Source organism: Magnolia sinica, chromosome 19 (genome assembly GCF_029962835.1).
Source record: "Magnolia sinica isolate HGM2019 chromosome 19, MsV1, whole genome shotgun sequence".
Classification (NCBI taxonomy): Eukaryota; Viridiplantae; Streptophyta; class Magnoliopsida; order Magnoliales; family Magnoliaceae; genus Magnolia; species Magnolia sinica.
Genome location: NC_080591.1, coordinates 30,400,213 through 30,425,028, shown reverse-complemented (window position 1 = coordinate 30,425,028; position 24,816 = coordinate 30,400,213). Strand labels below are relative to the sequence as shown.

Sequence of the window (24,816 nt, the reverse complement as noted above, 5' to 3'; positions counted from 1 at the left end):
GGGGATTTGAGATGATCTAAGGTTAGGGTTTTAGAAACAAGGCGAGAGAGGAGTGAAATAGAGGCGAGAGGGAACCTGTGATCAGCCCGCGCGTGTGGACAGCAAACCGGCCTGACGCACGTGCGTGGATGGCGGGCTACATGTGTGTGGGGCCCACGATTTTGGAATCGGTCAGCTAGGGCCTGGTCGGCCAGGGTTGGGCCACCTTCCCTCCAAATTTCAGACCAAACGGATGATCGGTTTGAACGCGGTGCTCCGCCAAAGTTTTAGCCCTTCTGCAGGGCCAGATTCTGAAAATCTGCTGTAGAGGAAGGATTAGCTACAAAAGGGGGTGGATTTGATGGTGGGATGGCTAGGGGAGATGATGAATATAGAGGGTAGGAGATGAGGGAGATTTGGGATGGGTGTGGCTTCGCACCACGGTAGTTAGCCCTTCGAAGAAGGGAGGGTTTTTCACCTAATTAGGTTTCCACAACTCAGAGAATTAGATAAGCAAGAAAACGCAGAATTTTATTAATAATTTTCATTAAGAAAAAAAAAAAAAAAAAAACTACAAGGGGTGCCTATTTATAATAAAACCCTATATCCCAAAACTTGCGCCATGTGCACAACCTATTACTTGGAGACGAAGTAATTAAAAATAACAACTAATCAAAGCAATCTAAATTGTCCATGATATTCCTAATAATAATAATAAGCAAAACCCAAAGTACTAGATTATTTAGAATACTGGGACACGGTTATAAGAACCCATGGTGGGATTCACATGCCGATCGGGTCCACTCCAAGGAACCAAAATGCAATCCTCTAACTAGGAGGCCCTCCCTTAACGTCGTCATTGATTTAGATCGATGGGGGGGGCCCTCCTCCTCCTTGCGTACGTGCGTAGGAGGGCGTGCATGTGCGCATGATATCCCCATCAATACTCGTATTGGTAATGGTGGTGACCGTTACAACCACCATTGCCGATACTGAATACCATGCCCACAACTTTTTACAGCGGGGTCCACTTGAGCTTTGGGCCTGCCTCATTTTTTTGCTCATGCCCTAAAATGATCTTGCAAAATGGATGAACGGTGTGGATATAAACATACATCATGATGAGCTTAAAGTACTTTGTTAGCTTCTAGCGTACGCACTTACCCATTTGAATGTGTAGGGGAAGTTGCTTAGAAAAGGGTAAAGTTGTCATTTAAAAAAAATAAATTCTCTGCATTCTGTCTTAAGTTTTAAGTCAAAGGAGGGAAACTGGAAATATATATATATAAATAATAAATCAACTTTGGCAGTGAAAATTTAAATTAAGCACTTAATTATTAGGACTTGCCAAACAATCTTAATCTGGCAAAATCATTGAAAATGGTCTAATTCAGCGATAAGTGCTGAAAATAAGTTTTGCCGAACAAGCCCTAGATGACAGAAGATACATAACCCCACGGACTTGGCCATTCTTGGCTCTACATGAACATAACAATGAGGCTTGTAGATGTAGAAGACGGTGTCAGGATCTAAAGTAGGCTAGACCCTTGTAGAGATATGTACAAATCTCTAAAAGATTAAAAGGTTCTCTAGTGAGTTTTGTAGCTAGAGTTCTGTAGAATAGTATAGAAGTTCTAGAGGATTCTAATAAAGGTAGCTGGAAGAAAAATACATTTTCTAAGAATAGCCTAGAAAGTTGCTCAACTAGGAGATAAGATGCATTCCTTTAGGTGGTCGCATTACACTGATAAAGGCAACAATGTCCAATTGCCACTTTACTTCATGCTTTTGTTTCAATGGCTAGCTAGAGTTATCCATAGGCTGGAAAGAATAACACGTTGATTTTCTTTCGCGAGGGGCTGAAGGCACCCATAAGTTCTACTTAACACAATGGAGAGAGATTTGTAAGCTAGTGCAAGAATGTGTCACAAGGATTAAGGACCTAAAATCTGTGAATGTGGCTTTTCTAGAAAAATGATTGTGGAGATCTTGTTCAGAAGAGGAAGACTTGTAGAGAAAAGTGATTGCAAGCAAATACAATAAAGAAATGGGAGGTCAGTACTTCAATGTATAGGGCCGCCGTGATGCAGGACTGATGCATGAACTGAGTAACATGTGAGATCAAATGATTGAATTAAGATATTTAATATATATATAAAAACAAATATCGCTATAATCATCACAAATATCATGAAAATCAAAAGAAAACCATGCATAATTCTAACCTAAGCTACCAACATCGTAACTCAAGATCATTAAACAAAAAGAAACTAGGATCCAATGGATGTAGGGACATCCAATTAGCATAGGATATAGTCTATTTCAAAATAAGAAACCTAATACAACCTAGGGTGAAAACTAGGGTTTTGGTAATTTGGGAAAGTAGGAAATTTAGGAAATTTAGGTTTAGGATTAGGGTTTCGGGGATGGAAGAAAGGGGTTTTGATATAATGATGGTGGGAAACCAAAATGGGCAGGTGGGTTTCACATGTGTGGCGTGGGAGGATGGGTTTAGGTCGGTTAGGGTTTGGATTATGGATAGGTATGGAAAAGTTGGGTTTGGGAGAAGACGAAGATTTTGGATGAGAGAATTAAGAATCTGAAGAAAATAACTGGATGTGAAAGAAAAGAGAAGGTGTGGGGATAGATGGAGACCTCGCACCTCCGTTGATGAAGATTAGCCTCACACCAATCTTCTTTCCAAATCGCATGAAAGTATCTTCAAATCGCATGAAAATGGGAAAAGAAAGCAAGAGATTCTCTTTTTTATTATGAAATTCAATGGGAGAGAGGTCACACGTCCCCCTCTTTTTATAGATCCAAGAAGTTTCAAAATTTACAAAAATCTCCGTCTTGTGAACTTTAACGAAAATAGCCCTGGTCTAAATAAAATTAATTAAAACACTCATAATGTGTCCAAATATAAAATAATCAAAAACTAAATCCTAAAATATGATAAAGTCTAAAACTGATGTGGACGATCAACGATCAATGGCCCGATCACGTGATCCATGCGATCCAATGGCCCGATCATCGCGTCCCTCCGATCCAATGGTTTGGATCACTCCATAAAGCAGCCCATGTGCATCTTCCCAGTGTGAGGTCTTCCAGATGCTCGCACATGCACATGGGGTCTTCAGCACGATCACGGGTACTCGCCTGGCCACAGGGAAATCGGCACAGCCCACCTCCTCTGATACGTACGTAAGGGTGTACGTGACATGATGTCCTTATCACTCCAGAAATGGAGGAACATCACAAGGCATGTTGAAGGCTTCAAGAAAGGTAGTGCACTTAGTAGGAAATGGCCTTTGCACAAGGTTTTGGTAAGACTCTTGGTGCTCACCCACTCGAATAGAACTTTAAGCTCATTGTTTCCTATGTTGGCTAGAATTCAACAGACCCGCAGATTTTGGTCTCTTAACTATTCAGGTTGTGCCCTGAAAAACCAATGTTGGAGTGCTTGACCTAGTTTTATGCATGAATTACTCATTCATTCATTGGCCTAGTTAATGTGTATGGAACATGTTTAGTCTAATGGGTTTAAGAGGGTTATCTCTCGTTGTCCTTCTTTCTTTCTTTCTTTTGTTAGTACACACGTTAGTACACCCCACTGTTAGCCACACCCCACTTGGGAATCAATACCAAGACCTCAGTATTGAAACGAGGTTATCTTCACTCAATCTACCACTTGATCCTAAGATTGGACAAAGCGGCCAGTGGCCAAGGGAGAGTTGTAGTCCACGGATCTCAGTGCCCTGACCATGACCACACAAGTTGTAGGACAAGCCTGTGATATTCAGAAAGTTGTCATCTTGTGTGAGGGGATTGATTTGTTGTTCGGATGGATAGTCTCCACCATAGGGGGGAGACTTTGTGTCAGTACATCTTTGCCCTACCCAACATGAGTATATGAGTGCCATGGGTGGTACGCTGAAGGGACGATCCATTAGGTGTTTTAAAAGTTAGCCATTGCTTCTAAGGTTTTCGATTAATTAATCGCAAGTTTTTAACTATTAACTTTTTGTCTTAACTGTTGATTTTTTTAAAATCCTACTTTGTGAACATTCAATGGCCATGATCTATCAATATGATCCTTAGGGCGGCACGGGAATTGCTTAAGGACGGTGACCACGGAGAGTGGAGAGATTTGGACAGTTAAGGTGCATGACATAAGAGAATAAATAGAATTCCTTCACAGTAGGTTATACGAACATTTGTAGGGTGGAAGAGCATCATACTAGGTGCACCTCTTGAAACCCTAGCTTCCTCCTTATAAATAGATCCTATATCAAAGGAAGGAGAGCATCCCCAGCTCGAGAGAGCTTGATCATCCAAGCCCTCTTTCGCATCACCACAGAGCCAGAGAGTGAGTGAGTGAGAGAGAGAGAGAGAGAGAGAGAGAGAGAGAGAGAGAGAGAGAGAGAAGGTGGGATGCCCCACCCTTCTCCACACATGAGCACATCCTAGGCGTGGGGGGCCTACCTTAGTGAATGGCTCAGGTCAACCTTGGCCCCTACCAAAGGTATTTTATGGTAGTTCTCTACCTCTCCTACATCTGAGATAGATTAGGGAGAGACTTCCTCAGTTGGAAGATTAGGAGCAGCAAAAAACAAGGCAGATTTTCTAGGCACGGATATGCATTGTGGATGAATATTTTTTTGTTTATAGAAACATGACATAATCATAAATGAAGATCCATTTGGGCTTATTAAAATTAGGTTTTTCTATAAAAAATAAAATAAAATATTCCGTTGCGTTTCATATAAAATCCAACACAAATTGTTGCTCATTTTTTAGGTGGTCATGTGGTTTGGGCCCCTCCATGCTAAAGAGATTTATCAGACGAAGAATCCAAGGACATAATACAGCTTCCCGTTGTACCTAATAGGTGGGCCTCTATGAACATCGGAGCAGGACTCTTAGATGTGGAGTGTCGATAAATCGGAACGGGACTCTTAGAGGTGGTCATGTGGTTGATGCTACGGAAGGTACACTTTGAGTCAGAAGATAACAGACCAAATGCTTCCCAATTGAGGCGTTTATGGCTCGTTAGAAGCTTATCGAATTAACTTTCCATCAAGCCCAAGATCACTCAGATTTGAGGTGTGACGAGGAGATCTAGTCCGTTTATCGAAGTCTCGGTGCTTATTGTGCAAGCAAAGTGAGTTACACTTACAGGAATGCTTTTTTAAAAATCTCTTTTCAATGCGTTGGATGATGCCATTCTTGATTGGTAAGTTCTTCCTTAAATGGCATGCGGGTGGTTATGGTAAAAATGGAAGTCATGTGGAGACTTTCGACTCATGATGGTCTGTAGTCAACTTGGGCTCGGTGACATGAGAGGTTATTTTGAAATTGGAATCGACTTTCAAATGAAACTTTTAGGAAGGCTAAGTTGGATGTCATGTATTGGGATGCCTCCACTAGATCACTTTATAGTTGTGCTTTAGCCTCGTCAGTTGGTTGGCTTTGATTGTTTTTGTTTGGTTTTGTGTTGTTTGGTTTGTTTGGTTTTTTGTGTTTTTCTACTGTAGATTCCTCATCTATGCCTTATCAATAAATAAAAAATTAAAAAGATGTCACCTTTCGTATAGTTTTTAAGATGAAAATGGACATGCCATCAACAATGGAAAACTTTTAGGAGGCTGATCATTATTTCACGTGTTTAAAATTACTATTCATTTTTTGTGCTCTCTAACAATTTTTCATACTTTCTAACTATTCAGACAATTTTTTGCACTTTATGACTACTCCCTCTTACATTCTTTCATGCTTTCACCTATGAAAGTGTCTCTCTTGGAAGATCTTTGTTTGGTGGTTGGTGTTATGGTCCTTACGGAAGGTATATTTTGAGTCAGAAGATAACAAACCTAATAGTTCCCAATTGAGGCGGTTTATGGCTCATTGGAAAGCTTATCGAATTAACTTTCCATCAAGCCCAAGATCACTCAGATTTGAGGTGCAACAGGGGAGATCTAGTCCGTTTATCGAAGTCTCGGTGCTTATTGTGCAAGCAAAGTGAGTTACACTTACAGAGACTTTAGGCCCACTTCTAAAAGGTCAAACGGTCTCCAAATGAGATTATTCTAATCTTATTTGAAAGCTCATCAAATTATGTTACCAACGAGCCCAAGATTGCCTCGATCCGACCTGTAATGAGGGAGTTGTCATTGTTTTCATGGGATTGAGCGATACTGGAAACAAAAAGGGCGCGAGTAGTTCGCAAACGGCATAATGGACTTTGGGCCCACTTTTGAAAGGTCAAATAGTCTTCAAAGGAGATAATTCCAGTTCTATTATATGAAAGTTCGTTGAATTATCTTTCCAATGAGCCCAAGATCGCCCCGATCCGACCTATAATGAACGAGTTATGATCGTTTTTGTGGGATCATCCTATGCTGGAAATGTGTACGAAATTGAGACTAATTTCGACGTATTTAGGAGTGTTTAATGAAATGATCATCACATACACTCTTAAATGTTATGCATTCAATTTGAGTATAGTTGCATTAGCTCAGTAAGATAGTGCATAGCTTAGGACCCTATATAAAAGAAACCTATTATGTGCACTTCTTTTTTGAGATGTTATGATTTAAAAGTGTGTATTAAGGTCTTTTTTAACAATCCCTGAAGTTTCATTGAAAAATTCAACCATTTTCCCAATGTTTCCCATGTTTCCCAAAAAGTGCGATAAATTACTTGATACAAACGATATATCCCATGCGATAACCGATACGTATCTATATCCCAAGGATGCAATACGTAACACAATACCGATATTTCGAACACTGATTCCAATAAGCCCAAGATCAATCAAATCCAAGGTAAACAATAAACATCCAGTCTGTTTACCATCACGCAATGTTGATCATGCAAGCAAGGTGAGTTACGCCATCAAGGACTTTGGGCCCACTTTGGAAAAGGTCAAACAATTTCCAAATAGATGATTCCTATCCTATTTCAAAGCTCGTCAAATTATCTTTCCAACGAGCTTAAGATCCCTCGATCCAACCTGTAATGAGGGAGATGTGAACATTTTTGTGGGATTGCGTGATGCTGGAAATGATAGCGAGCGTGACAAGTTCACAAATGCCATCATAGACTTTGGGCCCACTTTTGAAGGGTCAAACAGTCTCCAAATAAGATTATTCTAGTTCTATTTGAAACTTGTCAAAAGGTGGGATTGTGCAATGCCAGAAACGAGTGTGAACGCGAACAAGGGTTCATATTCTAAGTGAGAGCGAGTGTGTACTAAAAGCGAGAGCGAGTTTTTTTCGCGTTCACACTCGTTTCCAACATCACCCAATCCCATGAAAAGGGTCATAACTCCCTCATTAAAGGTGGGATCAGGGCAATCTTGGGCTTATTGGAAAGATAATACGACGAACTTTCAAATAATAGAACTGGAGTCATCTCATTTGAAGAATGTTTGACCTTTCAAAAGTGGGCCCAAAGTCCATTATGGAGTTTGCGAACTGTATGTGTTCGCTCTCGTTTCTAGCATCGCGTGATCCCATGAAAACGGTCACAACTCCCTCGTTATAGGTTGGATTAGGGCGATCTTAGACTAGTTGAAAAAATAATTTGACGAGCTTTCAAATAGGATTAGGATCATCTCATTTGGAGACTGTTTGACTTTTCAAAAGTGGGCTCAAAGTCTCTCATGGCTAGGGATATGGCTTTGGGTCTAGATGGCCTTCCAATGACATTTATTTAAGGTCTTTCGGGAGATGGTGTAGGAAGATGTGGTTAGCTTTGTTATGGAGTTCTTTCAAAATGGGAAACTAGGGAAAGAGTTACGTGTCTTTCACTGCTATTATCTCGAAAAATGAAGGGGTAGTTGGTCTTAGTGACTTTAGACCTATTAGTTTTACTGGGAGCCCTTATAAGATTCTAGGCCAAAATCTTGGCAAGTAGTTTTTATGTGGTCATTGCTAGCATCATTTCAAAGTTTTGAGTGCATTCGTGGCTAGAGTTGGACATGAACCGAGCTAGCTCGATTAACTCGCTCGACTCGGCTTGGGCCGGCTTGACTTGGCTCGGATCGAAAGCTGGATTCGGGCCGAGTCAAGCCGTTTTTTTCTTTAGTTTGAAAAAATTTCGAGCCGAGCTCAACTCGAAATTGACTTAGTTTAATTCGACTCAACTCGACTCTCTACATATATATATATATATATATATATATATATATATCCCTAAATTCCCTTTCCTTTTTTTCTCCCTAACCGACCCTCTCTCTCTGCCAATCTTCAATCAACCTCTCAATCTCTGACTCTCTCTCTCCGACCGTCCTTCCCTATCCGACCATCCCCGTCCAATCGTTCGTCCCTATCTACTCAGTCATCCCTATCTAAGCACTCGATCAAGCATTCAAGCTTCTCTGTCCGGCCATCCGGCCCTGTTGCACTTGAGCCAATATCCCTCTCTCTCAACTCTCTCTCCCTCTCTCTATTTGGGTGCTCAAACTCGAACTTGGCTCGAGATGGCCCGAGCTACTGATTGAACTGAGTCAAACTCGAACTGAGGTAGGTTAATGGCTGAACCGAGTTGAGTTGTGCCAAGCTCGACTCGGTTCGGCTCGACGTCCAGCTCTATTCGTGGCAGGCCGACAACTTGTTGATGGTGCATTGATAGCACATAAATGCATTGACTCAAGACATTGTGTAAGCTAGACATTGAGAAAGCTTACAACCATGTAGATAGGGATATTTTAGACTACATGTTGGGGCGAGTGGGCTGTGAGCAGAAGTGGAAAAGCTGGATTAAAGAAGCCAAATCTTCAGCAAGGTTCTCTATTCTAGTTAAAGGGACCTCTAAAAGGCTTCTTTGGCACTATGAGGGGGATTTGGTAGGGGGACCCTCTCTCCCTCTTTGTTTATGGTGGTGGTGGAGGCTCTAAATAAAATGCTTGATAGGTGTCTCTTGGTGGGTTTAATTAGTGGCTATAGGATGGGGAATGTTGGGCTTCACGTATCTCATCTTCAGTTTGCAGACGAGGAAAAAGTGGACAATATGAGGAAGATAAGTGGTATTGGGTTTGACGATAAATATCCAAAAGAGTGAGATGTTAGAGGTGTGAATATCTAGAGAGGTGTCAAAACTTGCAAAATGTGTTCAGCTATAGGCTGAGCTCCTTTCCTTCTTCATAATTGGGCCTGGCATTGTGCATCAATAAACCTGCAATACATCTTTGGGACAAGGTAATTGAGAAGGTTAGGAGGAAGCCCTTGGGTGGAAGAGTCGACATCTTTCCCTAGGGGGAGATTAACCTTAATCAAGTCAACAATGTCAAATTTGCACCTTTATGTATTTGTTCAGGTGTCCTAAGGCGGCAGTTGAAAGGTTGAAGAAGTTGAGGGATTTCTTATGGCAAGGAATAGAGGACAGTAAAAAGATCCACCTTTTGAAATGGAAGGAGGTTTACCTTCCGGATGGGGTTGGGAGAGTAGGGATTAGGAAGTTGGAAATTATGAGACGCTTCTTGAGAAGTGGTTATGGTGTTTCAGGTCGGAGGATGATAGTTTGTGGAAGCAGGTGATTGAATGCAAATATGGGGGTCTAGGAAAGGGGGTGGTGGACCAAACATTCCTTATATAGCGGCCATTGTGCGTTGGAAAAAAAAAATACCAAGTTGGGCCCAAGGGTATTGGGTTCTCACTGGGGGATGGAAGCACGGTTCACTTCTAGGAAGACATGTAGGCAGGGAAGAACTCATTTAAAGAGGAAGCCTTGGATGTGAATATTCTTGTGGTTAGGTGCTTCTCCTTAGACGTTGTGGTGGACCGTTTTTCAAAGATGGCCCACTTTATTCCATACAAAAGCATGATGTCCCATTTCATTCCATCTCATCGACTTCCAATGTGACGAATTTGTTCAAGTACCATGGAGAGGGCTGAGGTGCAAGATGATGTCATTGTTAAAATGGAGTTTCATTGAAGATTCATTTAGAGTCTATGAGGGGTAGGAGGTAGATATTCACACGTTTTTTAAGTGTGGATCTTCTCTTAAGTATTGTAACAAGAAGCTTGATATTAATAAAGTTATTTCTCCCTCTCTACTCAAATATTCTTGTGGGTGTATGCTTGCTCATTTCTTTGTGATTCATGTATCAAGATTTCATTAACTCAATAACCGAGTTGCACCACTAGACAAGGATAAAATTAGAAAGTGGGGATTATATGGATGAGTGGCCGCTGGCCAGCTAATTTCCTAGATGACTCTAGTCTATACAATAATCGACCAATTTCTCAATCAACTAATTTCTCTTATGCCCACCCAAGTTATATACTGATGTGGAGGAACAACTGCATTGCATATGACTAAGGTGGGTGAAGTTGTTGTGTTTGACAAAATACCAAATGGGTATTTAAACATCTCCTGTGAGACATACAAAAGGTACTTTACCACCAAAACATGGATGTTGTGTATAAAGTTGCCTTCATAACATAAATATCAGAAAAGGTTATGTTCCCCAAGGGCACATTGAGTCTCTTAGTGTGTCCTACGTGCACATGACACATGGATCATCTAATCACCGATCTAGACCATCCATTACATTTGTCATACTTGTCATGGGCAGTGTTCCTGTTGTCAGTGATATTAGTGACAATATCGGTATCATCAGGTTGGTGATGACAAAACACATCTTATTCGTTGGCATTCCAGGTATTGGCGATAATAACGCCAAAATATCAACACCGTCAATATATTGAATATATCGTGATATTTTCCTTATAAAAATTCAAGGTGTCGGCGATACTTCCAATATTATCACCAACTTTAATATTATCACCAACACCATCTCATGTCCAGAAAACTGAGTAAATCATTGGAAAATTAAAACTTTTTTTTTTCCCAGGGGGGGATAGTAAAACGTTCATAAATACTGCAAAAATCAGAAAAAAGTTTTAAAAATTAGAAAAATCATTTTTAATTTTTTTTTTTTTTTTAAAGGATATAGTTGGAGAGTGGATTTTGACCCATCTTGCATTATCCTATATCAATTGAGGGGGGAAATGGGAAGGGGTACAACATTTGTAAATATTGTAACAATCATAAAATTATTAAAAAATAGAAAAAAAAAAATCTTGAAAATGGGAGATCTAGTTGGAGACTGGATTTCAACCATTTGTCTTCTTCCATTTTCATGAATCAAATCCCTCAGTTTCAAGGAAAACTTGAGAAGGGGGAAAACATATGCAAATATTGTGAAAAACCAAAAATAATTCCTCAGTCAACGATACCAATGTTTTAAGTATCGACGATATCAGCCGATACATCCCACGATATATCTTGTATCCCACCTGCACAATACGAAACGCACAAGTAGTAGAACATATCCCACATGTTCGATTCGGTGAGCATTTTCAATTTTTGATTTTTTTTTTTTTTTTTTCTATAAATCAATGTCAAATTGCATGAAAAATCATGGATTGAGAGCTTCGATTTCAAGATTTGGAGAAGATGGGCGAGTTGCGAAATTTATTTATTTTTAAATAAAAAATTTCCAATTTCTCACAAATCGGTTGCAATCCGTGTCCAAACATTAAATCAAACACGTATGTGACCTGATTTAGTGATTCTTCTTTTGCTTTTGAATGTATTGCTTGTGTTTTCACACGTCTTCTTACATTTATAAATTATATGAATAGACTTTGAATATACTTGTATCAATTTAATTAGACAACGAATAGATTAGGACCCCATACAAAGAAAACCTATTATGTGCACTTGTTTTTTATAACGTTTTGATTTATAAGTGTATTGATGTCTTTTTTTACAATCATTGAAGTTTGAAAATTTTGACCAATTTTCCAATGTTTTCCCATGTTTCCAACAACAGTGATACATTACGCGATACAACCAATATATCCCATGCGATAACCGATATGTATTTGTATCCAAGGGTGCGATACGTAGTGCGATACCGATTTTTCAAACATTGAGCGATACATTTGCTGGTATTGGCGATATCGATACATGTTTCCGTATCCCCGGTCAGCGATGCATGCAACAATATTGATACTATGAACACTAATCATGGGAGACCAAGAAACAATCATTATGATCCAAGCATGCTACACTTGCATATATTTAACTCTTTTACTAAACATCAGTTTGTCAAGCAATGGATGGGATGAGTACGGTATTTTATTCATAATGACTCTTTAGAGACATTATCTAAATTGGACTTTATCTTGGAACATTCTTATTGATTATTGGACCTCTGATTCAAACATCCATTTTTGTATGGCATTGATCAAATGGTAGAGCTCCTTTGATTAGTGTAGACTTTTCATTCAGCCCATGAAAAGTGGGGTGAACCCAATGAATGGCCAAGAGTCCAGATCATAGTTTTCAATATTGGTATCATATCGGCTGATATGGCCGTATCGTATCTGTATCGGCCTAATACAATATGCAATACTAGATCAAATCAGCCTAGCTTTTTAAAAAAGGGCTGTATCGACCCATATCATATATGGGGCGTATCAACACCTAAGGGTCCTATATGGACCGATACACCCATAAAAGCACAATTTTGACTCTTTTTTTCCAAAATTTTACTCATCTTTCCTGTTCTTTCTTCATTTAAACCATGGAGGAAACTTAGAAAGTCATTTTAGGCTTGATCTAGACCTATTTTAGGATCAAAATAAATTATTTGAGTGGGATTCGACAAATTGAAGAGAAGTGGACTATTATAGAAACATCAGAACCTTCGCTTTCTTTTGATGTTTTCATCTTCAATCGACTAATATGAGCTGATATTATTGTTATTGTTAGTGTTAGTGTTAGTGTTAGCGTTAGTGTTGAATATGATGAGTATTATAGTGATGAGAAAGAGTAAGATAGTACGAGAGTCAAGAGAATGAGAATATGAGAATATTAGAGTGATGAGACAGTAAGAGAATTAAGAGCGATCAAGAAAATGAGAGTATTAGAGTGTGTGTGCGTGTGAGAGAGAGAGAGAGAGAGAGAGAGAGAGAGATTATGCCATCGCATACAAAGTATGAGATGGCATATCACATAAACATGGCTTATGTGATCGTATACTTTTGTATGGAATCGCATAAGCCCCAAGAATCCAAAAACCGCATATGCCACTATGGCATATATGGTCCGAGGACCCAAGATGGCATATGACAACAATGAAAGAGCCTATCATACTCCCCCTGACTCGCAAGAGGATCACAGAAGGATTGGCCTGGAGCTAAGAAAAAAGAAATATTCTCAAAGAAGGTTACATCGGCAGAAACATATTTCTTGCGAGTCAATGGGTCAAAACATTTATACCCTTTGCGACTCTGAGTATACCCTAGAAAGACACATTTAATTGCCCTAGGGCTAAGTTTATCATTACTTCCATCCAAAATTTGAACAAAGCATGTACAACCAAAAACTTTAGGTGGTAGAGGATATAGAGAATGCTAGTGTATTGTATATGTGGTTAGGGCCCCTTTTAGTGTAAGTGCATGTGCACACTTCCCTCTTCTCCTACAGTGTACTATATGCTTTATTATAATAAAATATGTGTTAGGGCAAGTAAGCCTAACACATCATCTCTCCCAAACTCTCCTTCTTCTCTCTCTCAATATTCTCATCTCTTCTTCACATTATCATCATCAAATCATTCTCTACTTGGTATCAAAGAATAGATCCAGGCATTCCGCATCCAACAGATTGAGAGGCGACACGTCACCTTGTTGATGTCCACAGCCGTACGGCTGACGTCAGCGTTGTATGGACACATGGACTCCGTTTGAACTAAAAGTTTAGGGGTTTGACAGATCTTGATTTTAGAATATTTGTCATGATTTTTTCAGAATTTATTGGACCTCCTTTCATGGTATTTTGGGCGAAATAGAGAAATTCGAAAATCGGGCCCATCTTCCGTTTTTCTTCGATCTACCTTAAATCGGTAAGCTTTTCTTTGGTTTCTTTCCTCAAGGTGGACCAAAATCTTCCTCCCAAGCTACCCATAGTGGATTTTTTACTTAAGATCAATGTTTGAGAGGTTTTTAACCTCAAACGGACGTACGGCTGGGCCGTTTTTCACTCAATTAGGGCTTTTTTTACTGTGTTTCATGGTATTTTGGATGATTGATATTTGTTTGAGGTTTATCTCTTATTATCTTGAAGGATTGAGTGAGATAGAGTTGTTTGAATCAATCTTTCTTGGCGTAGGGGATCTCTTGGCATAGGTTTATCTCTCTTGAACTCCCCTATGGCTGACAAAGGGCCCTCATATCTTGGCATATGGTCTCTTGAATCCAACCCCTTGCAGATTACCTCCGCTAAGTTGAATGGTGACAACTATCTTCAATGAGCACAATCTGTAAAAGTATTTTTAGGAGCCCGTGACAAGTTGTCGTATATTTTGGATGATCCCCCAAACTCTACAGATGTTACTTGCAAGTCTTGGACAAAGGAGAATTATCAAGTTATTGCATGGTTGTTGAATAATATGGATTCCTTGATTAGCCACTCAGTGATGTTTTTATCCTCGGCTAAAGGTATTTGGGATACGCTTCATGATATGTTCTCGGAATCTCAGAATTTTTCACGGGTATTCCAGCTTGTTCAAGAAATTGGTCGGTTCCAACAAAACTCCAGATCCATAAAAGATTACTATTCAACGCTTTGCGGTTTGTGAGATGAGTTGGATATATATCAGCCTCTTCTTTCCAAATGTAAAGAGGATCATGAATATGCTTATAAGCAACGGGATGATACTCATATCATGCAGTTCCTAGCTGGGTTGAGTTCTGATTACCTTCATGTTCAAGATTAGGTTGTTTTGTAGGATCCTCTTCCCCCATTGACGATAGTCTATGCCAAGTGTCAACGTGATACTGCCTCTACTCTTCCTTCTCATTCATTTGTGCCACCCGAGTGTTCGGCACATCTTACTGGCAATTAGTCCACTCTTGGTCTTTGGGTGTCATCCTTGAGTTCGGGGAGCATTTCTAGCTTTGGTGGTCGTGGTAGAGGCCGCGAGGGAGATCGCAGTCGTGGCGGCCGTAGTCTTCGTGGTGGACGAGGACGTGATGGTTTCTGCATTTGTTCACATTGCGATGGAACTAATCACACGGTTGATTATTGCTGGCAGCTACATGGTCGTCCTACGTATGCCGCTGCTTCTGTTGCATCCACGGTTGCTTCCGAGGCACAGTCTTCCACCCCGACAGCTGAGCAGTCTACTTCAGGGGAGTCTCTTATCATTTCTCGGGCTGCATATGATGCCCTTATGCGGCTTCACATTCGTGATATTCCTGAGTCTTCTTACGCAGCTTCGGCCCAGTCAAGTACTTCCCTTCTTGCGTCATCCTCTCCTACCTCCTGGGTCATCGACTCTGGAGCTTCCTCCCATATGACTGGTAAGTGTCAATTCTTTTCTTCTTATTCTCCTTCTCCTCACACTCAGTATGTCACAGTCGCAGATGGAACCCAATCTCCCATCTCTGGGATTGGTTCCATCCCTCTCTTCTTCCTTGTCTTTGTCCTCAGTCTTGCATGTGCCTCGTTTTCCATTAAACTTATTGTCTGTTAGTTCTCTTACTAAATCATTCAATTGTTTCATTACCTTCTTCCCTTCTTATTGTTTGTTTCAGGACCTACAGACGAAGAGAGTGGTTGGTGGGCGGCATAAGCGAGGAGGCGTTTATCTTCTCGATAATACAGCCATTGCCGCTTCTAGTACCCTTTCTCTAGATCGAGAATCCATGACTCGGTGGCATTGCTGCTTAGGCCACCCATCCATTGCTAGATTGAGACTTTTGTTTCCCTCCTTACCTGTCATTAAAATATTATGCTGTGATATTTGTGAATTGTCTAAACATCATCCTGCTACATTTCCTCCTAGCTCTTCCGGGAGGAAATCTCAACTTTTTCTTCTGGTTCACTCGGATGTCTGGGGACCTCCTCCAGTTACCTCGACTTTTGGATTTAGATATTTTGTTACCTTTATTGATGATTATTCCCGCATGACTTGGATTTATCTTTTGAAATCTAAAAGTGAAGTGTTTGATGCGTTTAAAGTGTTTTATCATGAAGTGTGCACTCAATTTCATTATTCCATCAAATCCCTCCATTCGGATAATAGGGGGGAATACATGTCTACTGCCTTTCTATCCTTCTTGCAGAAATGTGGTGTTTTGTCTAGGACGTCATGTGCTCGCACACTTTAACAAAATGGTATTGCAGAACGAAAGAATCGTCATCTTCTTGAAGTTGCTCGCACCCTTCTGCTTTGTATGCATCTACCTAAACATTTCTAGGGTGATGCTCTTCTCACTACTACTTTTCTTATTAATCGTATACCCTCACGTATTTTGTCTTACAAATCTTCATTTACTACATTGTATCCTCATGATAATCCATTTCCTCTCCCACCTAAAGTTTTTGGTTGTACATGCTTTGTTCAAATTTTGGATGGGAGTAATGACAAACTTAGCCCCAGGGCAATTAAATGTGTCTTTCTAGGGTATACTCGGGGTCAGAAATGGTATAAATGCTTTGACCCATTGACTCGCAAGAAATATGTCTCTGCCGATGTAACCTTCTTTGAGGATATTTCTTTTTTCTCCACTCCAAGCCGATCCCTCTGTGATCCTCTTGCGAGTCAAGGGGAGTATAACTCTTCTCCTCTTTCCACTAGTGATTATGTGAAAACTCCTCTCCCCGCTATTCAGCATCCTGTTGGTGATATAGGTGAGCCTAAGCCTCTGCGGGTGTATCATCGTCGAGATAAATCTTCACACACTCAGCCATCCACCCTTCCGCTCACGTTGGATGTTGGCTCAGGTGACTCTCCTACCTCGGGTTTAGATCTTCCCATTGCCTTGCGCAAAGGGTCACGATCTTGTACTCAACACCCCATTAGTAATTTCGTTTCATATGATCATCTTTCACCATCTTTTCAGTCGTTTGCAGCTTCCCTTTCATCACAGACTATTCCTAGATCTCTTTCACATGCTCTTCAGAGTCCTGATTGGACAAAGGCGATAATAGAAGAAATGTCTGCTCTTGAGAAGAATCATACTTGGGACCTTGTGCCACTCTCTTTAGGCCATAAACCTGTCGGCTGTCAATGGGTTTATACGATCAAGTTTCTTCCAGACGACTCAATTGATCGTTGTAAAGCCTGTCTTGTTGCTAAAGGTTACACACAGACTCATGGTGTGGATTACTTCGAGACATTCTCTTCGATGGCTAAGCTTAATTCGATTCGCATTGTGCTCTCTTTGGCCGTTAATCTATCATAGCCCTTGTTTCAGCTTGATGTTAAGAATGCATCTCTCCATGGGGATCTTACAGAGGAAGTTTACATGCATCAACCTCCTGGCTTTGCTGCTTCTCACAACCCTGCACTTGTATGTCGGTCGAAGAAGGCGCTTTATGGACTCAAATAATCCCCACGTGCATGGTTCGAAAAATTAGTCAGGCTCTCTTGCAGTTTGGCTTTGTTCTTAGTCATGCCGATCATTCTCTCTTTATATGTCGTCGATCGACGGGCATCATGGTTCTCATTGTCTATGTGGATGATATTGTTCTGTCCGGTAGTGATTCTGCTGGAATGAGGGAGGTTAAAGATTTTTTGAAGACCAAGTTTGAGATCAAGGATCTTGGTCCTCTTCGCTACTTCCTTGGAATTAAAGTTGCTCGCTCATCATCCAGATTGGTTTTGTCACAATGAAAATATGCGCTTGATCTTCTCATGGAGACCGGCACGTTAGGGTGCAAGCCTGCTACCACTCCCATAGATACTTTACAGAAGCTTCGACCAGATGATGGTGTTCTCCTTACTAATCCCAAGATGTATCGACGACTTGTAGGCCGGCTAATTTACCTGACTATTACTCGCCCAGATCTCTCATTTGCGGTGAGGGTTGTTAACCAATTCATGCAAGCTCCCCGTACTTCCCATCTCACAGCTGTCTACCGCATACTTCGGTATTTAAAATCAGCCCACCCTCCGCTTTCAGTTGCATGGTCATCTTCATCTTTCTGGCTATTCTGATGCTAATTATGCAGGTAATACTTTTGATCGCCGCTCTACATCTGGCTTCTGTACCTTCATAGGTGGCAATCTTATAACCTAGAAGAGCAAAAAGCAGCCCATTGTTGCCCGATCCTCGGCTGAAGCAAAATATCATGTTATGACTCATGCGACGTGTGAACTCGTGTGGCTTCGCAACCTTCTTGAAGAACTTGGCTATCCTCCTTCGGATCCTGTTCCTCTTCACTGTGACAACCAAGCGGCCATCCATATTGCTCGTAACCCAGTTTTCCACAAGCGAACTAAGCATATCGAGGTCGATTGTCACTTTATTCGGGAGAAAGTCGCTTCTAAGGAAATCGTCACTCCTTTTATTCGATCTGGGGATCAACTTGTTGATGTTCTTACAAAGTCTTTGAGTCGATATGCTCTTCATCGTGGTCGTGACAAGTTGAGCATGATCAACATCTATGCTCCAACTTGAGGGGGAGTATAGAGAATGCTAGTGTATTGTTTATGTGGTTAGGGACCCTTTTAGTGTAAGTGCATGTGCACACTTTCCTCTTCTCCCGCAGTGGACTATATGCTTTATTATAATAAAATATTATGTGTTAAGGCAAGTAAGCCTAACACATCATCTCTCCCAAACTCTCCTTCTTCTCTCTCTCAATATTCTCATCTCTTCTTCACATTATCATCATCAAATCATTTTCTACTGAGGAAGTTGCAAATGACTTGAATGAAAGTGAAAGATGGTGATAGGAAATAAAATTACTAATGGGATGCCTTGCGCATGAGTTAGAAGGTTTACGTAAGGCAATGGGAAGATTAGGTGCGAGCAACTTCAAGAAGATGACGATTCTTTCGTTTTGCAATACCATTTTGTTGAGGTGTGCAAGCACACGACGTCCTAGACAATTTCACGTTCCTGCAAGAAGGACAGAAATGCAGTAGACATGTATTCCCCCACATTATCAGAATGGAGGGTTTTGATGGAACATTGAAATTGAGTGCACACGTCATGATAAAACACTTTAAACGCATCAAACACTTCACTTTTAGATTTCAAAAGATAAATCCAAGTCATGCATGAATAATCATCAATAAAGGTAACAAAATATCTAAATCCAAAAGTGGAGGTAACCAGAGCTAGTCCCCAGACATCCGAGTGAACCAGAAGAAGAGGTTGAGATTTCCTCCCAGAAGAGCTAGGAGGAAATGTAGCACGATAATGTTTAGACAATTCACAAATATCACAGCATAACGGTTTAATGACAGATAAGGAGGGAAACAAAATTCTCAATCTACATATGGATGGGTGGCCTAAGCGACAATGCCACCGAGTCGTGACTCCCGATCCAGAGAAAGGGTACTAGAAGTGGCAATGAGTGTATCATCGAGAAGATAAGCGCCTCCTCGCTCATGCCCCCCACCAATCACTCTCTTCGTCTGTAGGTCCTGAAACAAACAATAAGAAGGGAAAAAGGTAATGGAACAATTTAATAATTTAGTAAGAGCGCTAACAGATAATAAGTTTAATGGAAAACGAGGCACATGTAAGACTGAAGACAAAGACAAGGAAGAAGAAAGAGGGATGGAACCAATCCCAGATATGGGAGTTTGGGTTCCATCTGCGACTATGACATACTGAGTGTGAGGAGAAGAAGAATAAGAAGAAAAGAATGGAAACTTACCAGTCATATGGGAGGAAGCTCTAGAGTCTATGACCCAGGAGGTAGGAGATGATGACAAAAGAAGGGCAGTACCTAACTGGGCCGAAGCTGAGTGAGAAGACTCGGGAATATCACGAATGTGAAGCCACATAAGGGCATCATATGCAGCCCGAGAAATAATAAGAGACTTTCATAAAGTAAACTCCTTAGCTGTCGAGGTGGAAGACTGTGTCTCAGAAGCAACCGTGGATGCAACAGAAGCAGCAGCATACGTAGGACGACCATGTAGCTGCCAGCAATAATCAACCGTGTGATTAGTTCCACCGCAATGTGAACAAATGTGGAAACCATCACGTCCTCGTCCACGTCCACCACGATCACGAAGACTACGACCGCCACGACTATGATCTCCCTCGTGGCCTCTATCATGACCACCAAAGCTAGAAATGCGCCCCGAACTCAAGGATGGTGCCCGAAGACCAAGAGAGGACTGATTGCTAGCAAGATGTGACAAACGCTCGGGTGGTACAAATGAATGAGAAGGAAGAGTAGAGGCAGTAGCACACTAACACATAGCATAGACTATCGTCAATGGGGGAAGAGGATCCTGCAAAACAACCCGATCTCGAATATGAAGATAATCAGAATTCAACCCGGCTAGGAACTGCATGATACGAGTATCATCCCACTGCTTATGAGCATGTTCATGATCCTCTTTACATTTGGAAAGAAGAGGCTGATACATATCCAACTCATCCCACATACCCCGAAGCGTTGAATCGTAATCTTTTAATGATCTGGAGTTTTGTTGGAACCGACCAATTTCTTAAATAAGCTAGAATACCCGTGAAAATCTGAGACTCCGAGAACATATCATGAAGCGTATCCCAAATGCCTTTAGCCGAGGATAAAAACATCACTGAGTGGCTAATCAAGGAATCCATACTATTCAACAACCATGCAATAACTTGATAATTCTTCCTTGTCCAAGACTTGTAGGTAACATTTGTAGAGCTTGGGGGATCATCCAAAATATACGACAACTTCTCACGGGCTCCTAGAAATACTTTTACAGATTGTGCCCATTGAAGATAGTTGTCACCATTCAACTTAGTGGAGGTAATCTGCAAGGGGTTGGATTCAAAAGACCCTATGCTAAGAGATGAGGGCCCTTTGTCAGCTATAGGAGAGTCCAAGAGAGACAAACCTATGCTAAGAGAGGCCCTACGCCAAGAAGGATTGATTCAAACAACTCTATCTCACTCAATCCTTCAAGATAATAAGAGATAAACCTCAAACAAATATCAATCATCCAAAATACCATGAAACTCAGTAAAAAAAAGGCTCAACCAAGTGAAAAACGGCTCAGCCGCACGTCCGTTTGAGGTTAAAAACCTCTCAAACATTGATCTTAAGTAAAAAAAATCCTCCATGGGTAGCTTAGGAGGGAGATTTCGGTCCATCATGAGCAAAGAAACCAAAGACAAGCTTACCGATTTGAAGTAGATCGAAGAAAAATGGAAGATTGGCCCGATTTTCGAATTTCTCTATTTCGCCCAAAATACCATGAAAGGAGGTCCAAAAAATTCTGAAAAAATCATGACAAATCTTCTAAAATCAAGATCTATCATACCCCTAAACTTTTAGCTCAAACGGAGTCCATATGTCCGTACAACGCTGACGTCAGCAGTTGTACGGCTGACGTCAGCAAGCTGACGTGTTGCCTCTCAATTTGTTGGATGCGGAATGCCTAGATCTATGCTCTGATACCAACTAGAGAATGATTTGATGATAATAATGTGGAGAAAAGAGGAGAATATTGAGAGAGAAGGAGGAAAGTTTGGGAGAGATGTTGTGTTACGCTTGCTTACCCTAACACATAATGTTTTATTATAATAAAGCATATAGTACGTCGCAGGAGAAGAGGGAAGTATGCACATGCACTTATACTAAAAGGGACTAAGAGGGCCACTAACCACATACACAATACACTAGCATTCTCTATAATATGGTCCAAGGACCCGTGATGGCATATGACAACAATGAAAGAGCCTATCACGGATGGGGTATGTCACAAAATCTCTTAGCTTGAAAAATCCTAACCCTTTTATAAGTGGCCGAGAAAATGGAGAAATACAACAAGATCTAGAAAAAAAAAAAAAAAAAACAAAAGTTCAACAATTGGATGGACATGATCTTATACCTTGGAAGGTTTTTAAGACAAACCATCTATGGCAAGGAACATCAGGTTAATAGTCTAGATCTCCATCTCAACAAAATGGGCACATCGGAACACCATACATGTCCTAATTCTTTATTTTGTGTTACTCTGGAAGAAAAAAAGGTGGTCCTACCACCATATCATTTATCAAGTTTTTTTTTTTTTTTTCTGTAGAACTTCTTAAAATTTTAATTGTTTTATCTTATCTGCAGATAATATAATAAGCTTAACTCTCTGTTTTATAAATGCCTAATTCATTTTTCTCTTTTCTTCTTCTTATTACATTTTTAATTAAATCTGGTCAAACTTTATGAGACTAGGACTGCGTCAACGAAATGTGAGCTCCCTACCATCTTAAGTTTTAAACATTAAACTCAAAAGCTCCAAAGAAATCTTCATAGCTTTATACTCATAAAAATTTGGTGTGGTGAAGAATCCATATTCAGCATAGTTTCATCAATGAAGAATGGTGCATCAGATGGCTACTACTATACGATTTGGGTACTCCCACTTTGAGAATAAACTAATCTTATGATCATGCTAGGTGACGTGTCTACTACATTGTAGATAGATTTTCCCTAGATCAACGGAATGAGCGTAGATTAAACTAAATTCTTTCGCAACTTCAACCCACCATGCATAGCTGAAAACTCATAAGCACGGATATAAGTATCATCTCAAACCTAGTTGACTGGGTGCTGATGGAGAATGGAACAAGTAACGGGGAGAGCCACACCCTAAAACCTGACCAAGTCAGGAAGAGTCAAGAGGGCATCGAGTCAAACAACCATTTACTCCAAAAGCTTAAGCTGTCAGAGTGTGGTGTATCAATGTATATCAAGGGAATTTATCACTTCAACTCCCCCACCCCCTGCACGTGTGGGGCGGGAACTCTGCACGGGAACATATTGACAAGGATGGAGGGACACTCACACCATAAATAGGCCGGGCTTGATTTCCCAGTCCCTGGGCCAGACTTGATTTTCCTGACCCCCCATGGGAGAATAATATATTAGCGAGGCATATTTGCTGCTCTCAAGATTCGAACATAAGACCTTTCGCTCTGATACCATGTCAAACAACCATTTACTCCAAAAGCTTGAGCTGGTGTATCAATGTATATCAGGGGAATTTATCACTTCAACACATTGGACTGGTTTGGGCTCCAGGCGAGTCGTGCTCAGAATTGCTATTTAAAACCATGATCCCAGGACCCACCTTCCCCAAGCTGTGACAAGCCTGACTTCAATGGTGATAACCCAAACCAAAGGTACAAGCTTCAACGTAGCTTCAACAAAAAGGACCAAAAAGGTTGTTTACAACTTCACTAGGCTGGCTCATAGCAGATAGCACTTACATGGAGATCGTGGAAGAGGCAACAGAATGGCATTAAGCATCTACCATCATAGTAGTTCCAGCCTAAGGTTATTGAATATGCTGAAATGGATCAAGTGAAAACACATCCAAAAAAAAGAAGAAGATAGTTGATGCCCCTGGGCATGAAATTAAATATCCTTGAGGTAGTAGGATGCAGGAAGACTACAGAGTCATGCATCCTTTTGACTTTCAGCAAAAAATCTATTCAGCCAATGAAATGAAAGCAACTAGTCGCTCGTAATGCATTCCTAAATATAGAAGGACAAAGGCATGCTGCAAGCAACATAAAAGTCATAGAAAGGAGCAGACAAAGTGAGATGAATTACCGTGAGCAATTAAACAATCCAGTTCATCTTGGAACCATTAACTTGAACATGAAAGAAAAAAAAAGTACCTAAACATACCATTGTTTCAGAAACATCAAGGTTCTCCAGAGAAGAACATGGGAAAACAAAGAGAGCATCATCGACAAGGGAAGTCTTCTTCAAGCTCAGGCTCTTCAGCATATACACATGACTCATAAGATGTAACAGTGAAGTTTGGTCAACATCTGCAGAAAAAACAATGGGCATGCATCAAATAGATTAAACATTATCCGTTTAAGAGGGAAGCATGAAAGTTGAATTCACTCACTCTTGCAGCCACTTATATGAAGTTTTTGAAGTCTAAAGGCCAATGTAGACGAATGCTTTTCTTGATGCCGTCCAGGAAAGCCATTGGGAAAAGTAATTTCGGAACAAAGGCCTATAACTGAATTCCTCCCGAAGCAAGTATCAGAAACAACTAGGGAGCAGAGATTCATGCACATGCATATGAGTTTGGACATACCCATATCGGTTACCAAAGTACACCCCTTAAGGTTCAGGTGAGATAAGGAACTTGATAGTGCTGAGATAGTTTGCAGGTCCGAATCTGGCATTGGCATGAAAAAGAGAATAGTTTCACCAGCCCATTCCAATGCATGCAGACAAAAATATTAGCATCCCTAACCAAGTGGTAAACATCACCAAAACACAATGAGTGCATTAAATAGCATCAACAGAGACCAGAAATCCTGACAGGCTATGTTAATTCATGTTAGAAGCAGAAAAGAAAAGAAAATGATACTACAATAAGTAAATGGCATTTCTAAGAAATGGTGCAATGTCAACACGTGTGACATGAACAGGCATGTCCAATGCTCTTGAAAGCATGGCTCCACGTATGAAACTAATTCTTAGATTTTATTAATTTACAGGATATCTTTTACATAAAAAGAATTGAGTATAGCTGCACAAAGCATGAAGCAGAGCAAAATTTTGGGTGAGCAGGGAAGCATCTCTTTCAAAATCTGAACCAAGTATAAATAGTTAGGAAGCGGGAGCAAGAGCATGAGTCCGAAGTGGGGATTCAAAGCAGGAGTGACACTTAGAAGGATCCTGCAACTAAGGAATTAAGTTTTTGGTTTTTACTCATTTTAAACTTTTGGATTTTTTGAACAGTACTGATAATTTTACTAGAAACCAAACAAAGGAGAGATACGCCAAGCAAGACGGGAAGAAACCAAGCAAAGGAAAGAAGAA

At 40.5% G+C, this 24,816-nt stretch overlaps 1 protein-coding gene across 1 annotated transcript in view; it reads right to left on the bottom strand.

The window, feature by feature from the left end:
* LOC131235508 (BTB/POZ domain-containing protein FBL11) overlaps positions 1-24,816 on the bottom strand; it is a 112,633-nt gene that overhangs the window by 28,280 nt on the left and 59,537 nt on the right. The window contains 2 exon segments of the mRNA XM_058232697.1: positions 23,659-23,804; positions 23,888-24,166. Coding sequence (XP_058088680.1) covers positions 23,659-23,804; positions 23,888-24,166 — 425 coding nt within the window.